The sequence below is a fragment of the Grampus griseus genome (genome assembly GCF_964374135.1).
Source record: "Grampus griseus genome assembly, chromosome: 8".
Taxonomy (NCBI): Eukaryota; Metazoa; Chordata; class Mammalia; order Artiodactyla; family Delphinidae; genus Grampus; species Grampus griseus.
This window is the reverse complement of record NC_139002.1, coordinates 67098570-67115442: the sequence shown is the minus strand read 5'-3', so window position 1 is coordinate 67115442 and position 16873 is coordinate 67098570. Positions and strand designations below refer to the sequence as shown.

The window sequence follows — 16873 nt, the reverse complement described above, 5'->3', positions numbered from 1 at the left end:
TTTTCTGGTCCTTTTCATTATTAAGGCAATAACACAGCACGATAACAAGTTTGGAAAATAGAGGGCTTCTTGCCGCCCTGCCTGGCCCCACCTGTGGTTAGGCAGCTCCTGGCCTGCTCGGTGCCACCACTCCACACGTGCGACCCCAGGTCCAAGGCACCCAGTGCCCTCCTGTCCCTGTGGCTGTCCAGGCTTGGGCCTTAATTTAATCAGCTGATCAGATTCACGCCGCTGCCTGCGTCTGTGGGCCATAAGCCATCTTCCTTCCTGACCGTTAATTAGGGACCTAATGAAAAGGAGGCAAAGCCAAGTCTGGGGGGGAACCGAAAAGATGCAACCATCCTTTATAAAATCTCAAGCTGTGTAGGACTCCCCCAGGTGTCATGTCTCCTGCCCAGCTCCCATCTCCACCCCCTTGACTTCCCTAAGACACCCCCAGACCAAGGAGCTCGGTTTCCTCCTGTCTATAGTAGGAGGATGTGGGGTAGCCGACCTGCACTGTCTCCAGGCTTCTGGATTGGGGGCAGGGACAGGCTGGGCTCCCTCAGGTCCGTGAGCCGCCTGTGTTTTCCCTCCCTGCTGCAGCTCTGCACCCGGGACAGCGAGTGTTGTGGAGACCAGCTGTGCGTCTGGGGTCACTGCACCAGAACGGCCACCAAAGGCGGCAACGGGACCATCTGTGACAACCAGAGGGACTGCCAGCCGGGGCTGTGCTGTGCCTTCCAGAGAGGTGGGTGGGCTCCCCTCTGGGGGCAGGACAAGCCCTGTCCCAAGCTCTAGCACACTGGGCCTCCTGGGGCCCCGTCCATGCCAACCACACCTTTTCAGGGACCTCCTCCTAGGCAGGGTCCCCGATGCTCATTGGTATGTGTCCCAGCACCGCAACTTCTTCCCGGGGCTGAAGACCAGCTCTCTGTCTCACTCTTTTTCTTTTCCTCCTGTGATGCCTGGAAATTAAATTCCTTCAGGATGCATGAGCCCAAGGAGGGAGGAATACCCCCAGATGCGTGGGATGAGGGCACCCCCTCCCCATCACACTCCACCCATTCCCCAGGCCTCAGGGTAGCACCTGGCCCTGGTCCGCTTTCCTGAGAGTGGCCCCCTTCTACTCCCATCTCTCATTCTCACTGCCCTTCCCAGGTGAGGTCTGCTCAGGTGCTCTCCCTATCCACGGGTGTTTCTGAAACCGTCCCTTAACCCCTCCCTCAAGCCCTAGTCCACCTGGTACCTGCTGCCCCAGCAATTTTCCTCAAGGACATGGCTCCCTGGGTATCATTCCTCTGGGAGCTGCGGTTGCTCCTGTCCTGTCACTTCAATTCCACTCCTCAGTTGGCCTTCCAAGACCTCGGCCGGGTCCAGCTTACCTGTCCTCCTTTTCTCTCTACTCCTTGGCCCATCTGGGAATCTTGCTGTCCCAACCTTTCTCACAAGCCCATATATATATGAACATAGTTACTTTCATTTTTTAATTATACAAATAATACATTTTCAGTGTAGGAAAACTGGAAGATACAGATAAGCAAAGGTCTTATCTATATCCTTCCAGATTTTTTCTCTTTGAAAACATATTTTGTAATAATAATTCCTGCCCCTCCAAAAAAAACTTCAGTGCCTTTTTCTACTCTTAATTTCTCCATACCTCTGGCCTCAAAACCCAGCACAAGACCACCTCTTCCAGGCAGTCCTCCCTAACTGCTCCAGCCCTCCCGGCTTGTTCCCTCCTGAGCCCATGCCATCATTCTGGTTTCCTACCATTCCACCTCTTCAATCCCAACCTCCACTTTGGGGTTCAGGGTGGAAGCTGGGGGGCTGCACCCCATTTCTCTGCTCCTTCCTTTGGTGCCTGCCTGCCTGCCTGGTACAGGGGTAACCCTCAACTGGTTCCAGGTCTGTTGTTTCCTGTGTGCACACCCCTGCCCGTGGAGGGTGAGCTCTGCCACGACCCTGCCAGCCGGCTTTTGGATCTCATCACCTGGGAGCTGGAGCCTGATGGAGCTTTGGACCGATGCCCGTGTGCCAGTGGCCTCCTCTGCCAGCCTCATAGGTGAGGTCTCACTTGCCCTTTCTGTCGGGGGCTGAGAGCAAATGAGGTGCCACCCAGTGGGGACCCAGGAGCAGGAGCAGGGTGGGGGGAAGATGTGGATTTAATTTAAGGTAGGTTTAGTTGGAGGTGTCCTTGGGTCTTCCAGATGGAGGGTCCAATAGCGGATCTATAGGACTAGGGCTCAGGAGGTGTGGCCAGGGGTACAGATTTGGGTTCATCTGTGTGAGGGTTGAAGCCTCCTCAGTAGATGACGTTAAAAAAGACTGGGTGCGGAGGGAGCCCAGGCGCATCACAATGAAAGAGCAGAGGAGACTGAGAAGGTGCAGTCAGAGAGGTAGGAGGGCAGCCGGGAGAGTGGCCAGCAGAGTAGAGGCCGTGGAGAGACGTGAAGCACCAGGCCTGCTCAGAGGCTAAGTTCTCCATGCGCATCTCACTCAGCAGCCGCTGCTCTGCCTTCTCTCCCAGCAGGATCCAGGGTGGCTGGGGAAACAGACAGAACCCTGGCCCTGGCCCACAAGGCCCAGGGCTCCCCATAGGTGCAGCAGGGGCTGCTGCTGCCTGGGGGCCCAGGTGGGCAGGGGGCTGTAAACTCTCAGACCGCCAAGTCCTCAGGGCTGCCAGAGAGGGTCCGTGACAGGAGGACAGACCTGTGGCTCCACGTGGGGGAGCTCACCTTGGTGCACATTCTCCAAAGGTGACCCTCCCTCAGCATCTGCTTTAAGGCAGGATGTTAGAGGAGGTGCCGTGAAGGTGAGCTGGGCTTGTGCAGAGGGCAGGGCCTCAGTTTGGGGGCCTGGGCCTCGCCCCCGTCCCTCCCTCCACAGCCACAGCCTGGTGTATGTGTGCAAGCCCACCTTCGTCGGGGGCCGCGATGAGGACGGAGCAAACCTGGTGCCCAGAGACGTCCCTGATGAGTATGAAGACGGCGGCTTCATCGAGGAGGTGCGCCGGGAGCTGGAGAACCTGGAGAGGAGCCTGTCAGTGGAAATGGCTCTCAGGGAGCTCGGGGCCGCTTCGGAGCTGCTGGAGGGAGAGGAGATTTAGACCCAGGCCTGTTCTGTGGGTAGACATGCAACAGAAGTAGTTAATTTATTTCCCCAGCTGTGTCCCTAGGTGTGAGCTCACCAGGCTTTTTTTCCGTGGCCTCTTCCCAGTACATTTTCCCCTCTGGCTTAAAACCACATGAGGGGCTGCACCCTTGCCCAGCACCCACCCCCTCCCCCATGCACCACAATTCTGGTGTCGGGGAAGACCAGGGTGTGGGAGGCTGAAGGTAGAATAGGGCTGCTAAACTGGTCCAAAGTATTGGCTGCTTCGCCTCTGCTGGTTGGCAGACGGCACGTTTCGTTTTGTGTGACATTGCCTCGAGAATAGTTGGAGGGGAGGGGATGGAAAAGAATGCAGAATTTCCCCACGATGGGTTTTGGGGTAATGTTGACTCTCAAACATGTGGAGAAGAATGCCCTGCTTTGCAAACGTAAACCTGCGAAAATGCAACAAGTGAATCTTTCATGCCATTCTCCCCATGGGCACAGGCAAGCGCTGCCCTCAGCTGCTGCAGGTTAAACGTTCTCACTCCACGTTACCTGCATTCATCCTCTCAGCAGGGTTACTCAGCTCCTACCTCTGTGCCAGGGCAGCAGTGTCATGTCCTCTCACCACAGCCTGGTGAAGGGGGCATTGGTCTCCCCATCTGCCAGGATCTCGGAGGCTCAGAGATGTCAAGTGGCTTTGCCAAGTCACACAGCTAGTGAAGACCAGAGCAGGATGTCACCCAGGTGTGATTCCAAGCCCAGTGCTCTCCCCACCAGCCTCAGTGCCACCTAAAGTACCCGCTACGAGGATGAAGAATGAGATTTTTTTTTGAGGCACACCTGGAACTAAGGTCAAACTAGTTCACACATCCCTGTAAGATTAAAGTTCTGCTGTTTGTTAGAAAAACAGCGTTCTCCCCAGTGTGGGTGGCCATCACTCCAGTGGAGACAGAGGTATTGACACTATCCCCTGTGGCAGTCAGCTATATCAGTAACTTTGAAGGTACACATGACCGGAGCATAATATGTAAGTTAATGTGCCGGAAACAGTACTTAGGTAATCTTAGGGCCAGGATTATAAATGAAATTTGCAAAATCACTTACCAGCAACTGAAGACCATATTGACTGCATGGAGAAAATCGAGCCAAGCAAGACTTTGTGAAATATGGTTGTAATATCCAGGCTAAGAGCACTGAATTGTATGCTGTTCCATAAATGATATTTTCAAGTGTCATGGACTGTTTCTATCACGTATTCAGAGTTATTAAATGTTAAAGTCACACACAATTGTATAAGCATGCTTTCTTCAAGTTTTAAATTATGTATAAACACATGTTGCATTTAGAAATCAAGCATAAATCACTTAAACTACTCTTTTGTAGCTCTTGGACTTCTTTTTCCTTTTGACTTTGAAAACATTCCTTTCAGCCAGAAAACATAAAATAGAAATGACCTGCATTGTCCAAAAAGAAAATAAAAAGTTCTTCCATAAAGCAAATTTTCCAGACAATGGAAGCACACCTCTTTTAGCATCAAAATATTTTAGAAATGTTAACCATTTTGGGATGGGAATTAGTCCTTAAGAGTGTCAGTGCTTCATTGTCTCTGAAAGAGTAAATGGAATGTGTATGCCTCTTTTCTGGGGAGGCTTCTTTAATCAAATGCAGTTCTGGGCCAAACACAGTAAGATCTTCAGTGACCATAATAATCCATAATAATAAACTACTATATATGAAGGTCAGCTGGGTGACTGATAGACACCAGATTAGACAGTCTACCCATATGAATTCAATCTTCATTGAACCCATGAATATTTTCTTCATTTAACAGATGAAGAAATGGATACTCAAAAAGATTAAGTGATAGAGCTAGAAGTCAAAACAATATCTAGTACAGTATGCTCAGGATATACTGATGTTTATCTCTTAAAATTAGCTGTTTTCAATGTCCAGAATCATCAGGACCACTCTACATCTTTATTACTCAACAGATATTTACTCAGAACCAGGTGCTGTGATATGCACTAGGGGTACCAAGTTGATCCAGATAGGGTCCTACCCTGAAAGCATCACAGCCTAATGAGGGAGATACACTAAACACAGCACTGGCAAAATGAAAGCAGTCAACCCGATATCTGAACAGAGCGTTACAGGATCCTCGAAGGAGCACGTGGCTTGGGAGAGCTGACATGGGAACTGGCTTTCCAAGATGATAGTATATCAGGAGGACAGAAGGAATAGGAAAGGGCATTCTGGGCTACAGGCAGAGGGAGGGAGGCAAGGAGGAGGGATGGTATATAGGGGGAACTGCAAGTAATTCATAATGGCTGGAAGGCAAGGTAGATTTGAGTGTTTGGCGAAGAGGCTGAAATTTCATCCAAAAACTTACTGAGCACCTACTAAATGTCAGGCCCTACGTTAGGTGCCAGGGAGACAGTAGTACATGACATAAAAACTAGGTCACTTTCTCATGGAGCTTATATGCAGGTATATTATCCTGTTCTACTTTGTCATCATAGCCACAAAAAGAACATGAGAGGCTTGGCAAAATTCTTGGCTGAAATTCACATATAGATGCTGGTGTAGCTCCTCTACTCACGGTTCTAAGTGGAATATCGTAAAGGTTAGGTGGAGTTTGGTACTTGCATCTTCCTGCCTGCCCTTCCCGAGATCTGGAGTTCCTGCCAAGGAAGCCACAGTAGATGCTGTCATTTCAATTACCTGACAGCTAATCCCAGCCCTCTTTCCTTGCGCTTCTCCCACCATCACAGAGGCTGAAAAAGCTGGACACTTGCTTTCCCAGCCCCCCCTTGCAGCTAGAGATGGCCACATGACCCAGTCCGGGCCCTGGAAATGTAAGGGGAAGGCTGCCAAAGAGTTTCTGGGAAGGGTTTTTTACCTGAGTGACAGAAGGAAAGAGGCCTACAGGAAGTATATCCCCACCCTCCACCCCCTTCCCTGGTTGCCTGCCTTTGAGCACAGGTGTTTGGGATGTGACATTTGGTGCTGCAGCAGCCATCTTGGGATCATGTGATCAAGATCAAGGCCATCAGCAGGGCGGCCTTCTTGGAGGCTCTGGGGAAGAAACCACATCCTTGCCCTTTTTAGCCTCTAGAGGTTGCTTTCTTTCTGTGGCTCATGGCCCCCTTCATCTTCAAAGCCAGCAGTAACAGGTTGGGTCTTTTGGTGCCATCTCTGCAGCTGGGAAAGGTTTTTCACTTCCAGTGACTCATATATAATCCAGAATAATCTTCCCATGGCAAAGTCCTTAATCTTTATCATATCTGCTGTCCCTTTTGCCATGTAAGGTAAATATTCAGAGGGTCTGGGGTTTGGGATATGGACATCTTTTGTGGGCTGTTATTCTACGTACCTCAGAAGGATAAACGCCTGAGTCCTTGATGACGTTGAGGAGGAAAGCAGCCCTTCTGTCAACTATTTCTGGACTCCTTCTAAAGTAAACCAGGAATATGACAGATAAAGTTGCTGTTAGTCTTTGTTGTTTGAAACCAGAAACAACTAAGAGGGGAACAACATGCAGCTTTATGAATCCCAACCCACCCGCTTTCCCACCCTCAATGGGAAAGCAAGATTAGAAAATGAAGTGTTTGAGTGTGTGGTGCAGGCTCCAAGTCTGAGCTCCACCTTCCGCCCAGGTGAGTGGCTGGCTTGTCCACCCACAGGGCCTTAGACTAAACTGGAAGAGGACTGTGATGGAACAAAAATGATTGCTGCTGACTCTTCCCAGCTTCCCCTCTTCATGTTCTGTTTCTGCTCCCTTCCTTTACTCCTCCCAGTGTCTGGCTTTTCTAGCCTCCCTAGCCTGGTTCTTTGCGCTTTTGACACAATCAGGAGAAAGGGGTGCAGGGCAGAAGGATGAGAGCTGAAGGGAGAGGCCAGGGACCTGCTGTGGTGGGAGGGAAGCATGGGATAAAGGGCAGTTAAGTATTCCTGTAGTTTGTGCATCCCCTCCAGAGAGTCAAGAAATGCAACTAGATGAGAGATTGTTTTGATAGCCAGATTGGGTTTCCAAAGTCAGAGGGCCGACAGCTGTGTAGCTAGGCACCTCATAACAGGGGCTGCTGAGAGATGCCACTGCAGCAGCAGCAACTCAATTGCCCTATATAAAGACGACAAGAGAGGTGGTAAGAAACCCCCTTTTGGGAGATGGCAGTGTTTGGAAAACAGGTTATTTCCCTGTCTGACCTCCTATGAGGCAGGGGAAATTAGACTTATTCCTTTGGCTAAAACCTATGGGAGGAACTTTCAGAGAAACACTCATAAAATTTGGATGGGACAACTCAACAACAAAAAAACAAACAACCCAATCAAAAAAATGGGCAGAAGACCTGAAAAGACATTTCTCCAAAGAAGAAATACAGATGGCCAATAGGCACATGAAAAGATGCTCAACATTGCTAATTATTATAGAAATGCAAATCAAAACTACAGTGAGGTACCACCGGTCAGAATGGCCATCATTAAAAAGTTCACAAATAACAAATGCTGGAGAGGGTGTGGAAGAAAGGGAACCCTCCTACACTGTTGGTGGGAATGTAAGTTGGTGCAGCCACTGTGGAAAACAGTACAAAGGTTCCTCAGAAAACTAAAAATAGAATTACCGTATGATCCAGCAATCCCACTCCTGGGCATATATGCAGAACAAAACTATAATTCAAAAAGATACATGCACCCCTATGTTCACAGCAGCACTATTTACAATAGCCAAGACATGGAAGCAACCTAAATGTCCATTGACAGATGAATGGATAAAGAAGATGTGGTACATATGGAATACTACTCAGCCATAAAAAATATGCCATTTGCAGCAACATGGATGCAACTAGAGATTATCATACTAAGTGAAGTCAGAAAGACAAATACCGTATCACTTATATGTGGAATCTAAAATATGACACAAATGAACCTATCTATGAAACAGAAACAGAATCACAGACATAGAGAATAGACTCATGGTTACCAAGGGGGAGGGAGGTGGGGAAGGATGGATTGGGAGTTTGGGGTTAGCAGATGTAAACTGGTACATACAGAATGGATAAACAACAAAAGTCCTACTGTATAGCACAGGGAACTAAATTCAATATCCTGTGATAAACCATAATGAAAAAGAATGTATATATATTTGTATAACTGAGTCACTTTGCTGTACAGCAGTAATTAACACAATATAAATCAACTATACTTCAATAAAAAATAAAATTTGTATGGGAGCCATTGACATCTCAAAGGGGGATGGTTGTGTAGAAGGTGGACACATTGACTTGCCACTAATACCATGGAAGGAGGAGCATCAGGGAGAGACGACTGGATGGAGCAGTGAGGTGGAGGAGGGCAGATGCAAAGATAGATTCCTACTGCACCCACAGCCCCAGAGACAGGGCCATGGAAGAAACATGCAGTTAAGGGTTGAAGACTTGGTGGGGACCAGGGCATCATGGGATAACGTGGTACGCATTTCAGAGGAATGTCCCTTGCCAGCAGGAAGTCGGCAAAAGATAGTCAAGTTTCATAAGGAACCACCACTGTTGTTTGGAGTTGAATCTTTGCCTGGTAGGACCCGTAGGGCGTCTTACCTTCTACGAGAGTTCATGGTGACCAGGTAAAAAGGGGACAGTAACCTCACCACCACCAACAGAAGGCTGCTCTTTTCCCTCTTCCACCATCTATAGAGCTGGTGTGGAAAAGAGCCAGTGGGGAGTGAGGGCTCTGACCATAGCCTCCTTCCCTCTCCAAGCAGAGTGGCACATCCAGCAGCCACTGTGCGTGTGGTGGGGGGAGGCGCTTTAAATCAAATGGCTAAAAAACTTCAACAAGGTCAGATTGTTTGAATAATGCAAAGTGCCTTAAAATTTATAGGGTTGCCCCCAAAGTCTGCTTCCAGTGCGAAACTGCATTCTACAAAACAGTTGGCATAGTTACTGGAAAAACAGAACCACTGCATTATTTGTATCTCAACAAGATGATACCTTCTAATTCAGTGGGTTGCTTAAAGCATTATAAGGCTGAACATGAAGTGTGCCCTCTATACTGGGGGAAGGGGCAGGTTGGGAGCAAAGGCAGCAGAGGGGGAGCACGGTACTCACCTTTAAGGCAGGGCTCCTGGGTCCACAAATAATCCCCTGGCCTGGTAAATTCTCAGACTCTGACCAGTCAAAAGACCAGCTTCTCCTGTGCAGGTTAACTGGTGAGGGGGAGGTAGGTGGTGGTGCTATCACAGGGAAGGGGGAGCACATCCCTCCCTAACACTTTTTTGCCCTCCTAGCTTGGCCCCTAGTGATTGTCGCATTCTTTTCTAAACAGACACACATGATTTAACGCACTCTTGATTTTGTCAAGCATTGTTTCTGAAAGCCACGTTTTGAAAATTAACACTATATCTAACCAAATGATCGTAGTACCCCTTTCCCCATACGAACGACATTGAAGGAGCATCTTCTGTACACCAGCTTCATGTACACCAAGCCTACGTGGCTACAAGCTTTATTTGGACCATGAATTCCTTTGCAAACCTGATTTAAAAAGCATTTACTAGACCCCTAGAAAACTACACATACACACAATTTTGCACTGGATTTAAGGATTTGTGGCCCTAGAAGGCTTTTGACTGCTAGTGACCAAAATACTGATTCGTTTTGCAAAAATTACACAGAATTGTTTAGATGGAATACTTTTATTTAGCAAACAAAAAACTTGCTAATTCAGATTATCTTCTATTCCATATACTCTAGACTACAATTTGCAAGTCACAAGTGCAAGAGCTGGTTAGGGTCTTGATGCTGAACAAAGGGACAAAATTCAGAAGGAAAACAGCCAATTGAAAAGGAAATACTAGCGAATGAATCAGAATAAAAGATTTTATTGTATTCCATACATTCACAGGTCACTTCCAGATTTAGTAATAACACTGCAGTGCTCTGATGCTGTGCACTCTAGCTCAGACCACGTTGGAAGTTTATAGCTGTCTCCTCTCTCCGCCTAGATATCATTCCTAACAGTGTAGCCTGCCTACTTGATTGTTTTCTAGCTGTGGCATAGTTCACCCCCGTTTCCTCAGAATTTTAAAGTACTTTCTGTTTTCTCAAGAGTTTTAAAGTACTTTCCATTCCATTACAAAAGAGATTACCAAACACTGTGTAGTTAGTATAGGGCTCCGTCCCTCACTCTTTTTATCTTGTCATGGCTACTATCACTTACTTACACTTCGTTTGAGAAGTAGACGTTCATCTAGCAAACCTCTGTTCAGACCAGCTAAATAAACACTGCACAGACCAGCTAAATAAACAAGGCAGAGTCCTGAAACCATAGCTCTGGCTTCTTCGCCAAAATGGACCCCTGACCTTCAGCACCTGCCTTAGATATGTAGGTACTTGGTTCTCACAGGGCGTCCCTGGCTGACACAAACTCATCTTCCCCACAGTAAAAACTCTTCAAAACCTTGGCATGACCCATGGGGAACACGGTCACTCTTTATTGCATGTGGCCTGCCTCAGACTCAGAAGATTCAGCAGATGAGTGATCACCAGGTTCCACTGCCCCAGGCCTGGGAACACACAGTTAATGTGCCCTTTGGCTTACAGGTGCTCACTTGTTTCTCTGAGTCTGGGGGAGGTTGACACATTAATCTCTTTCCCGCAAATTACTGTTCCCACTGCCACAAATCCACTTTGAAATCACCACCCCCTTTACTGAAATTATTCAAGTGCAACATTGTGTTCTCTATCAGGCACTGAAGAGCAAGAAGCTTTAACTTTTTCTTTTCCATAATGAAATATATATTTTCTTTACCCTTGGTATTTGTAATACACCTGCAATTAGAAACAGCAAACACGAAACAAACAATAAAAAGGGCAGAAGGCACAGAATGAGGAGCAGGTATGAAGATTCTACCATTTCCTCTTATAGGGACACTAAACCAAACCAAACACGGCCCCAAACCCATTTTACTTACAAATCTGCCTCCTCTGCTCCACAGTCAGTCCTTGAAAGCAGAAAGCACATTTACTGACCCCTATATCCCAAGGAAGCTGGCCTGCATCAGAACCAAAGAGCTGTCATGTTACATCAGAAAATCGAAATGATCTGAAAAAACAACTCATCACAAATGCTTCAAGTTTTCCTCTGAGAACACCACCAATTCCACTAATGCAAACCCAGAACACTACCGCCATCAAATTTAGCAGAATGCTACAGAGTTTATATGGAATAAAAATTAGTGAGAAAAATGTCTTAGAAAAAAATTTTTTCCCCTCGTAGGGACTTTTAAGATATTATGGAACTCTCAATCATTATATTCAAACTGCAACCAACATTTGCTAACACTATTTTCTAATTTTTTCTTAAAAGGAAAAAAAGGGTAAAATTTCGACTCTGAAATATCGACAGGATCCTCCAAAGTTAAATATTAACATCTTTTCATCTCTCTTATGAGAACTTTACTGTAAACATACGTTACCACAGAGATGAGATAATTATTCAATATACATTACAAAATGTGGTATTTAAAGAAAACAAATCTCTTCTGAACCCGGATTCTTCATCCACAAAAGTTTAATGACCAAAATAACACAACAGAATGAACAAATGTTTTATTGGCATGTTCATTGTTGTAAACAGCATCTGGCATGAAAAAGTTTTACCAAAACCTTTTTATTGATTTTTTTATAAATTAGATGGCATTTTCAAAATTTACGTAGAATTATGTTCATTGAATAGTTGCATTTAGCAGAGCAAAAACTTGCCGATTCGAATAGACTTTGCAATGAAATCATGTTGACTGCATTAGCCTGTGTCATGACCTGACTTACTAGCAAGTTTATTCAAAACGATGTTGTTTCCCCAAAGTTAAACTACATGTAACTATGTATCAACTCCAAAAATTAAAGTGGGACTTAAAAGGGTTTTAGAAGATTCAAACTTGGAGTAAATCTTCAAAATAAATGTAAAAAAGGAAAAAATCGAAGCCGCTGAACAGAAAAACCTCATTAACAAGGGCAAATACAATCGTATGGGACCCAGCACTGAGGAACCCCACTGAGGGTTACATTTACATAAACTGCTATACTTCTCAATGTACACAAATGTACATCATGAATGATATGTGAAATGAATAACCATGGGAAATAGCTGAACTGCAATTATGATAACTCAATAGGATCAATTTTATTTACATGCTGAATGAATGAGTGAAATGAATTCTCTACATCCATAACTTAACGTACAATCAGTTATAATTACAGTATTGCAGCAATTTTGAGCTGCCACCTGCTGGGAGTGGTCTAAGGAAATGTTTTGATGATCTAGAATAATGTTCTTAATACTTCGAAAAAAAGAAAACAAAATAAAAACACAACTTCACGATTCTTTACTGGGTTACGGCTGGTTCTAAGAATTTCTTTCTTCTGCTCCTATTTTTGCTGCTTTCCAAGAGTCAACACACGTTGCATTTACTTCCGAATTGTCAATGAGGTAATGTGTGTATAAGTGAAATAAACAGAAATTCATTCATTCATGGCCTTTGCACAGCTTTTATTATTAAGCTATGAGCATCCTGTTTGAGGCTGGTTTGACTAGCGGCTATGTGCACATCTGTCTGCAAGAAAAGAAGTTTACTCATTCCCCTTTCCCCTTTTCTAGTAGCAGGTTTTGCTTTTTGTTTTTATTTTTTTGCACATCCCTTTTCACTTTACAGTACATTTGACTATAGTGCACAACATGATTCCAAGTCAAAACAGTGGCCCATTGGGCACTGAGCTTCTGATTGGTGAAGGGCAGTCCAATCAGTGCTGGTATCACTGGGTTACCCCTAACCACGTCCGGCTATAATGGCACACTACACAGTAGCAGTGAACCGTCTAATTAAAACCAAAATCCCCCAGGGAAAATGCTACACTAGCAGAGTCAGTCTTGAGTCAGATCTTTATTTGGTGCTCCATCCAGATATATTTTTAGTGCTTTTTCTTTCCGAGGTGAGTACGTTACACGATGTCCCGTCTTCTGGAGTCGACTGCTTTCTTTTTTCATCAGTTCATTTCTTTGCTCATCTGTCAACTCCATTAATTCTTCTGTTTTATCCCTACGTTTAAAATATTAATGACATATTAGACCAGCAGAGCCATCTGTCTCCTTTAATTTATGCTTAAATGCTCTAAAGCTGCTCAGTGAGAAAATGAAATCTGATTATCACCACTGAAGTTAAATAACCTCATATATTAAGATATCCTAGATTTCTAATGTGTTTATTATATTAACATGGCACTCACTTCGAAAAATGGCAAAGGATAATTTCCATGTTACTATTAGTATAATAATGGCTATCATTTATTGAACATCTATTTATAACAGGCACTAGGCCAGTTTTTTAAAATGCAATAGTTCCTAATTCTCATAAAATCCTGCAAGGTTGAAATCATTGTTGCCATTTTACAGATGAGGATCTAGGTAAATAACAACGCTAAATCTGAACACATATATGCCAGCCTCCAATGACTATTCTTTTCCCTCTATATCTGTAATGTCTGATCCGGCAGCCACTAGCCATGTGTGCCTATTGAGATATGTCTGCTCCAAATTGACATGGGAGGCAAGTATAATAAATATACAATATTTCGGAGACTTACTATACGAAAAATAATGTAAAATATCTTGTAAATGATTTTTATATTGTTTACATGTTGTAATGATAATATTTTGGATGTACTGGGTTAGAAATACTTTATTAAAATAATTTCACCATTCTACTTTTTAAAATGTGGCTACTAGAAATTTCAGAATGTAATAAATGGCTTGCACTGGTCAGGGCTGCTCTATATCATAACAATTGTAAAGCTATTTATGAAAAACAAGATGCACAACAAAAATGTGGTATCACTAGAAATAACCAAAACATTGTGAATGTTACCTATAAAATATGACTGCACCATCATCACAGATATAAAGAGGCCAGACATTCAGGGTAGAAACTTTAGGATTCCAGTCCAAATCCTGATGAATATCAAGGACAGAAATATCACAGGGAAAAGTTCCTCTACCCTAAGGAGAAAAGAATGAATGAATAAATGACACCATTAGCCATGTTTATTGAGCCCTAGTACCCAGATTTAAACATTCTCAGGGCCTTACCTTGGCAAATTCAATATCTTCTAAAGGAATTCCACTGATTTCACAAAGCTGTAAAAGGAAACATTTTACATGAGTTCATCTAAAAAGTAAATTTGCTGAGAAGTTATTTTCCTTTAACCTCATAAGCACAGACATAGCTTGATTTTTTGTTCAAAGAAGTAACATGTTTGATAAAAATTTTTTAAAAAGCAGGAAGTGGAATTCTCTCCTCTGTCTACCTGCAAACACCATGTCTCAGAAATATCAATTTAGTATATTCCTTTCAGACCTTTCCTATGCATATATAAACTACATACACACATTTATAAATACATTTCATAAACAGTTTTATATATCTATATAAGAACTTTATATAGTCTCTATATAAGAATAGGATACCGAGTAACCTCATTCTCTTCAATAGTTGAAAAATATACCATTGTATTTCCTATTGATGGACACTGAGCGTGTTTTTAGGTTTTCCCAGTTACAATGCTATAATATGTATCTCCATAAATATCTCTTTGCATATTTCTGCAAATATTTCTTAGATGTAGAATTGCACATCTGAAATGTTGATAAACAATGCCAAGCTGAACCCTGAAAAAAATGTAACAATTTAACCACTTATCAAAGGTGTATGATATTGCATTTTCCCCAAACCATGATGACTCTAGGTATTGTTTTATATTCTAAATCTTCACCAATTTAAGAGGTAAAAAGTGTTGTTATTATTTTAACTTGTATTTCTTCTTCTATGAATTGCCTATTCATGTTCTTTGCTTATTTTAAAATTAGACTGTCCAGATTATTAATTTGTAGCTCCTTTTAAATTTGGACATCATGTTTCACATATGTTTCGAATATTTTTCCATTGTTTTTTAGCTTTATGGGTTGCTTTAAAAATATTTTTTTGGCAGTTGGGGGGTACTGTGCAGAAGATTTAAACTTTTATGTTGTCTATCTTTTCTTTTTTGGCTTTTGGTATTATACTTACAAATATTTTTCCCTCTCTGGGATTATAAAAATATTCTCAATATTTTCACCTAGAACATTTACCATTTTATTATATTTTAAAATATAAATTTAACTTATTTAGAATTTATTTTTGTGTTTGGTGTGAAATATGGAAATAAATTTTTCCCCAAACTGCCATCCGTCCTAGTACCACTTATGAATAATTCACCCTTTCTCCAGAGATCCTTAGAATTCCCACCTTTAAAATGAAAAATGCAGAAGACATCTTCATCTGGGTTCTCTACTCGATTCTACCTCATTTGGGTTTTAAGCATATACAGCAATTTACTCTAGTGCCTCTAACTAATCCTAACTACTTAAGGCAAAGTTGGTCCAAGTAACAGAAAGTGGTGGTTCACTTCTGGATGGCCAGAAGCCAAGGTAATTTTTCAAAGCATCAGCAGCCCTAAGAAACAAGAGTAGTGTGGCACAATGTGTGACAGAGACAAAGACAGGTTGCTGCATCAGTGTCTGGCACTCACTTCCTAGGGTGTCTCTTATGCACCACAGAGAAAAATGTATGTTAGTTCATTTTCTTTAAAATGAACTTACCTTCTCTCGCAACTCATCAACACTACTGCTTTCCAACACAACCTCCTGGAAGGGATCCAACTTCATCTCTGAAGGCCTCCACCGTCTTGACAAAACTGCGAGTTGTGACATGGATTTCATCTTCTCTGCCCCTAATATGCAAGATTAGGCCATCATTCTATTTACTCTAATGATTCATAATTTGCCTTTTCTTGTACTGCCTGACTAAACAAAAAGATTTACTTCAAGTGTTATTCTTAAAAAGTGGGCATGGGGACCTCCCTGGTGGTCCAGTGGTTGAGACTCTGTGCTCCCAAAGAAGGGGGCCCAGGTTCAATCCCTGGTCAGGGAACTAGATCCCACATGCCACAACTAAAGATCCTGCATGCTGCAACTAAGACCCGGCGCAGCCAAATAAATAAATAAATATAAAAAAGAAAAAGTGGGCATAAAAGAAACCAATTATCCCAAGGATTTTTTGAGAATAAAATATTTATTCTCTTCCCCCAAGTCTCAGAAGATAATCGCTAACCCCTGCAAGCTCTCCTTCCACCAGTACTCCTAATTCCACTCCCTCGTGACTCCTGCTGGACACTGCTCGACCAATTACTCTCTTCTTTGCATCTATGATCTTTGTTCCTCTGTTGGCTTCTACCCCACAATCTAAAATCATAATCAAATAGCTTTAAGTTTATCTTCTTTTTTCACTCAAGCTATCATTAATCCTTCTCTTTTCATTTACTCCCAAACTTACTGATTCTTCAAAACCCAGCTCAGCTGTCACCTTTCTCTTTGATGTACACAAGAGCCAACTGTACTGATTTGGTCCTTAACACCTATCATTTTGGAATTACAGGTTTGTAGTTCTGGCTCTCCCATACACTGTGCATCTGGAGGGCAATCACTGGTCTTTATTCATTTTTATAGCACCAAGGGTCAGCAATGTCTGGCAAATTACAGGTCAATAAATGTTTCTTAGATTTAATCACATGACATATCTTACTCAAGTATTTCGATGCTAAAATATATACTGAAATGATACTGATGTAAGGACCTACTATCCAGAGACATGTTCTGGCTAATCCATCTCTGCTAATATATACTCCGTCCTAATAAGGGTGACGTCTAT

The 16873-nt window shown here is 43.4% G+C and overlaps 2 protein-coding genes across 3 annotated transcripts in view; one reads left to right on the top strand and one right to left on the bottom strand.

The window, feature by feature from the left end:
- DKK3 (dickkopf WNT signaling pathway inhibitor 3) overlaps positions 1 to 4676 on the top strand; it is a 48310-nt gene extending 43634 nt beyond the window's left edge. The window contains exons 6-8 of the mRNA XM_082660240.1: positions 586 to 730; positions 1888 to 2044; positions 2869 to 4676. Of these exons, the coding sequence (XP_082516366.1) occupies positions 586 to 730; positions 1888 to 2044; positions 2869 to 3088 (522 nt within the window). The 3' untranslated portion in view covers positions 3089 to 4676. The remainder of the gene's footprint in view (positions 1 to 585; positions 731 to 1887; positions 2045 to 2868) is intronic.
- Positions 4677 to 9935: 5259 nt separating this feature from the next.
- Positions 9936 to 16873, bottom strand: part of USP47 (ubiquitin specific peptidase 47) — a 123484-nt gene continuing 116546 nt past the window's right edge. For both annotated transcript variants that reach the window (XM_082659406.1, XM_082659407.1), the window contains 4 exons: positions 15766 to 15896; positions 14218 to 14265; positions 13997 to 14127; positions 9936 to 13171 (listed from right to left, as the gene is read on the bottom strand). In XM_082659406.1, coding sequence (XP_082515532.1) covers positions 12997 to 13171; positions 13997 to 14127; positions 14218 to 14265; positions 15766 to 15896 — 485 coding nt within the window. In that variant the 3' untranslated portion in view covers positions 9936 to 12996. The remainder of the gene's footprint in view (positions 13172 to 13996; positions 14128 to 14217; positions 14266 to 15765; positions 15897 to 16873) is intronic.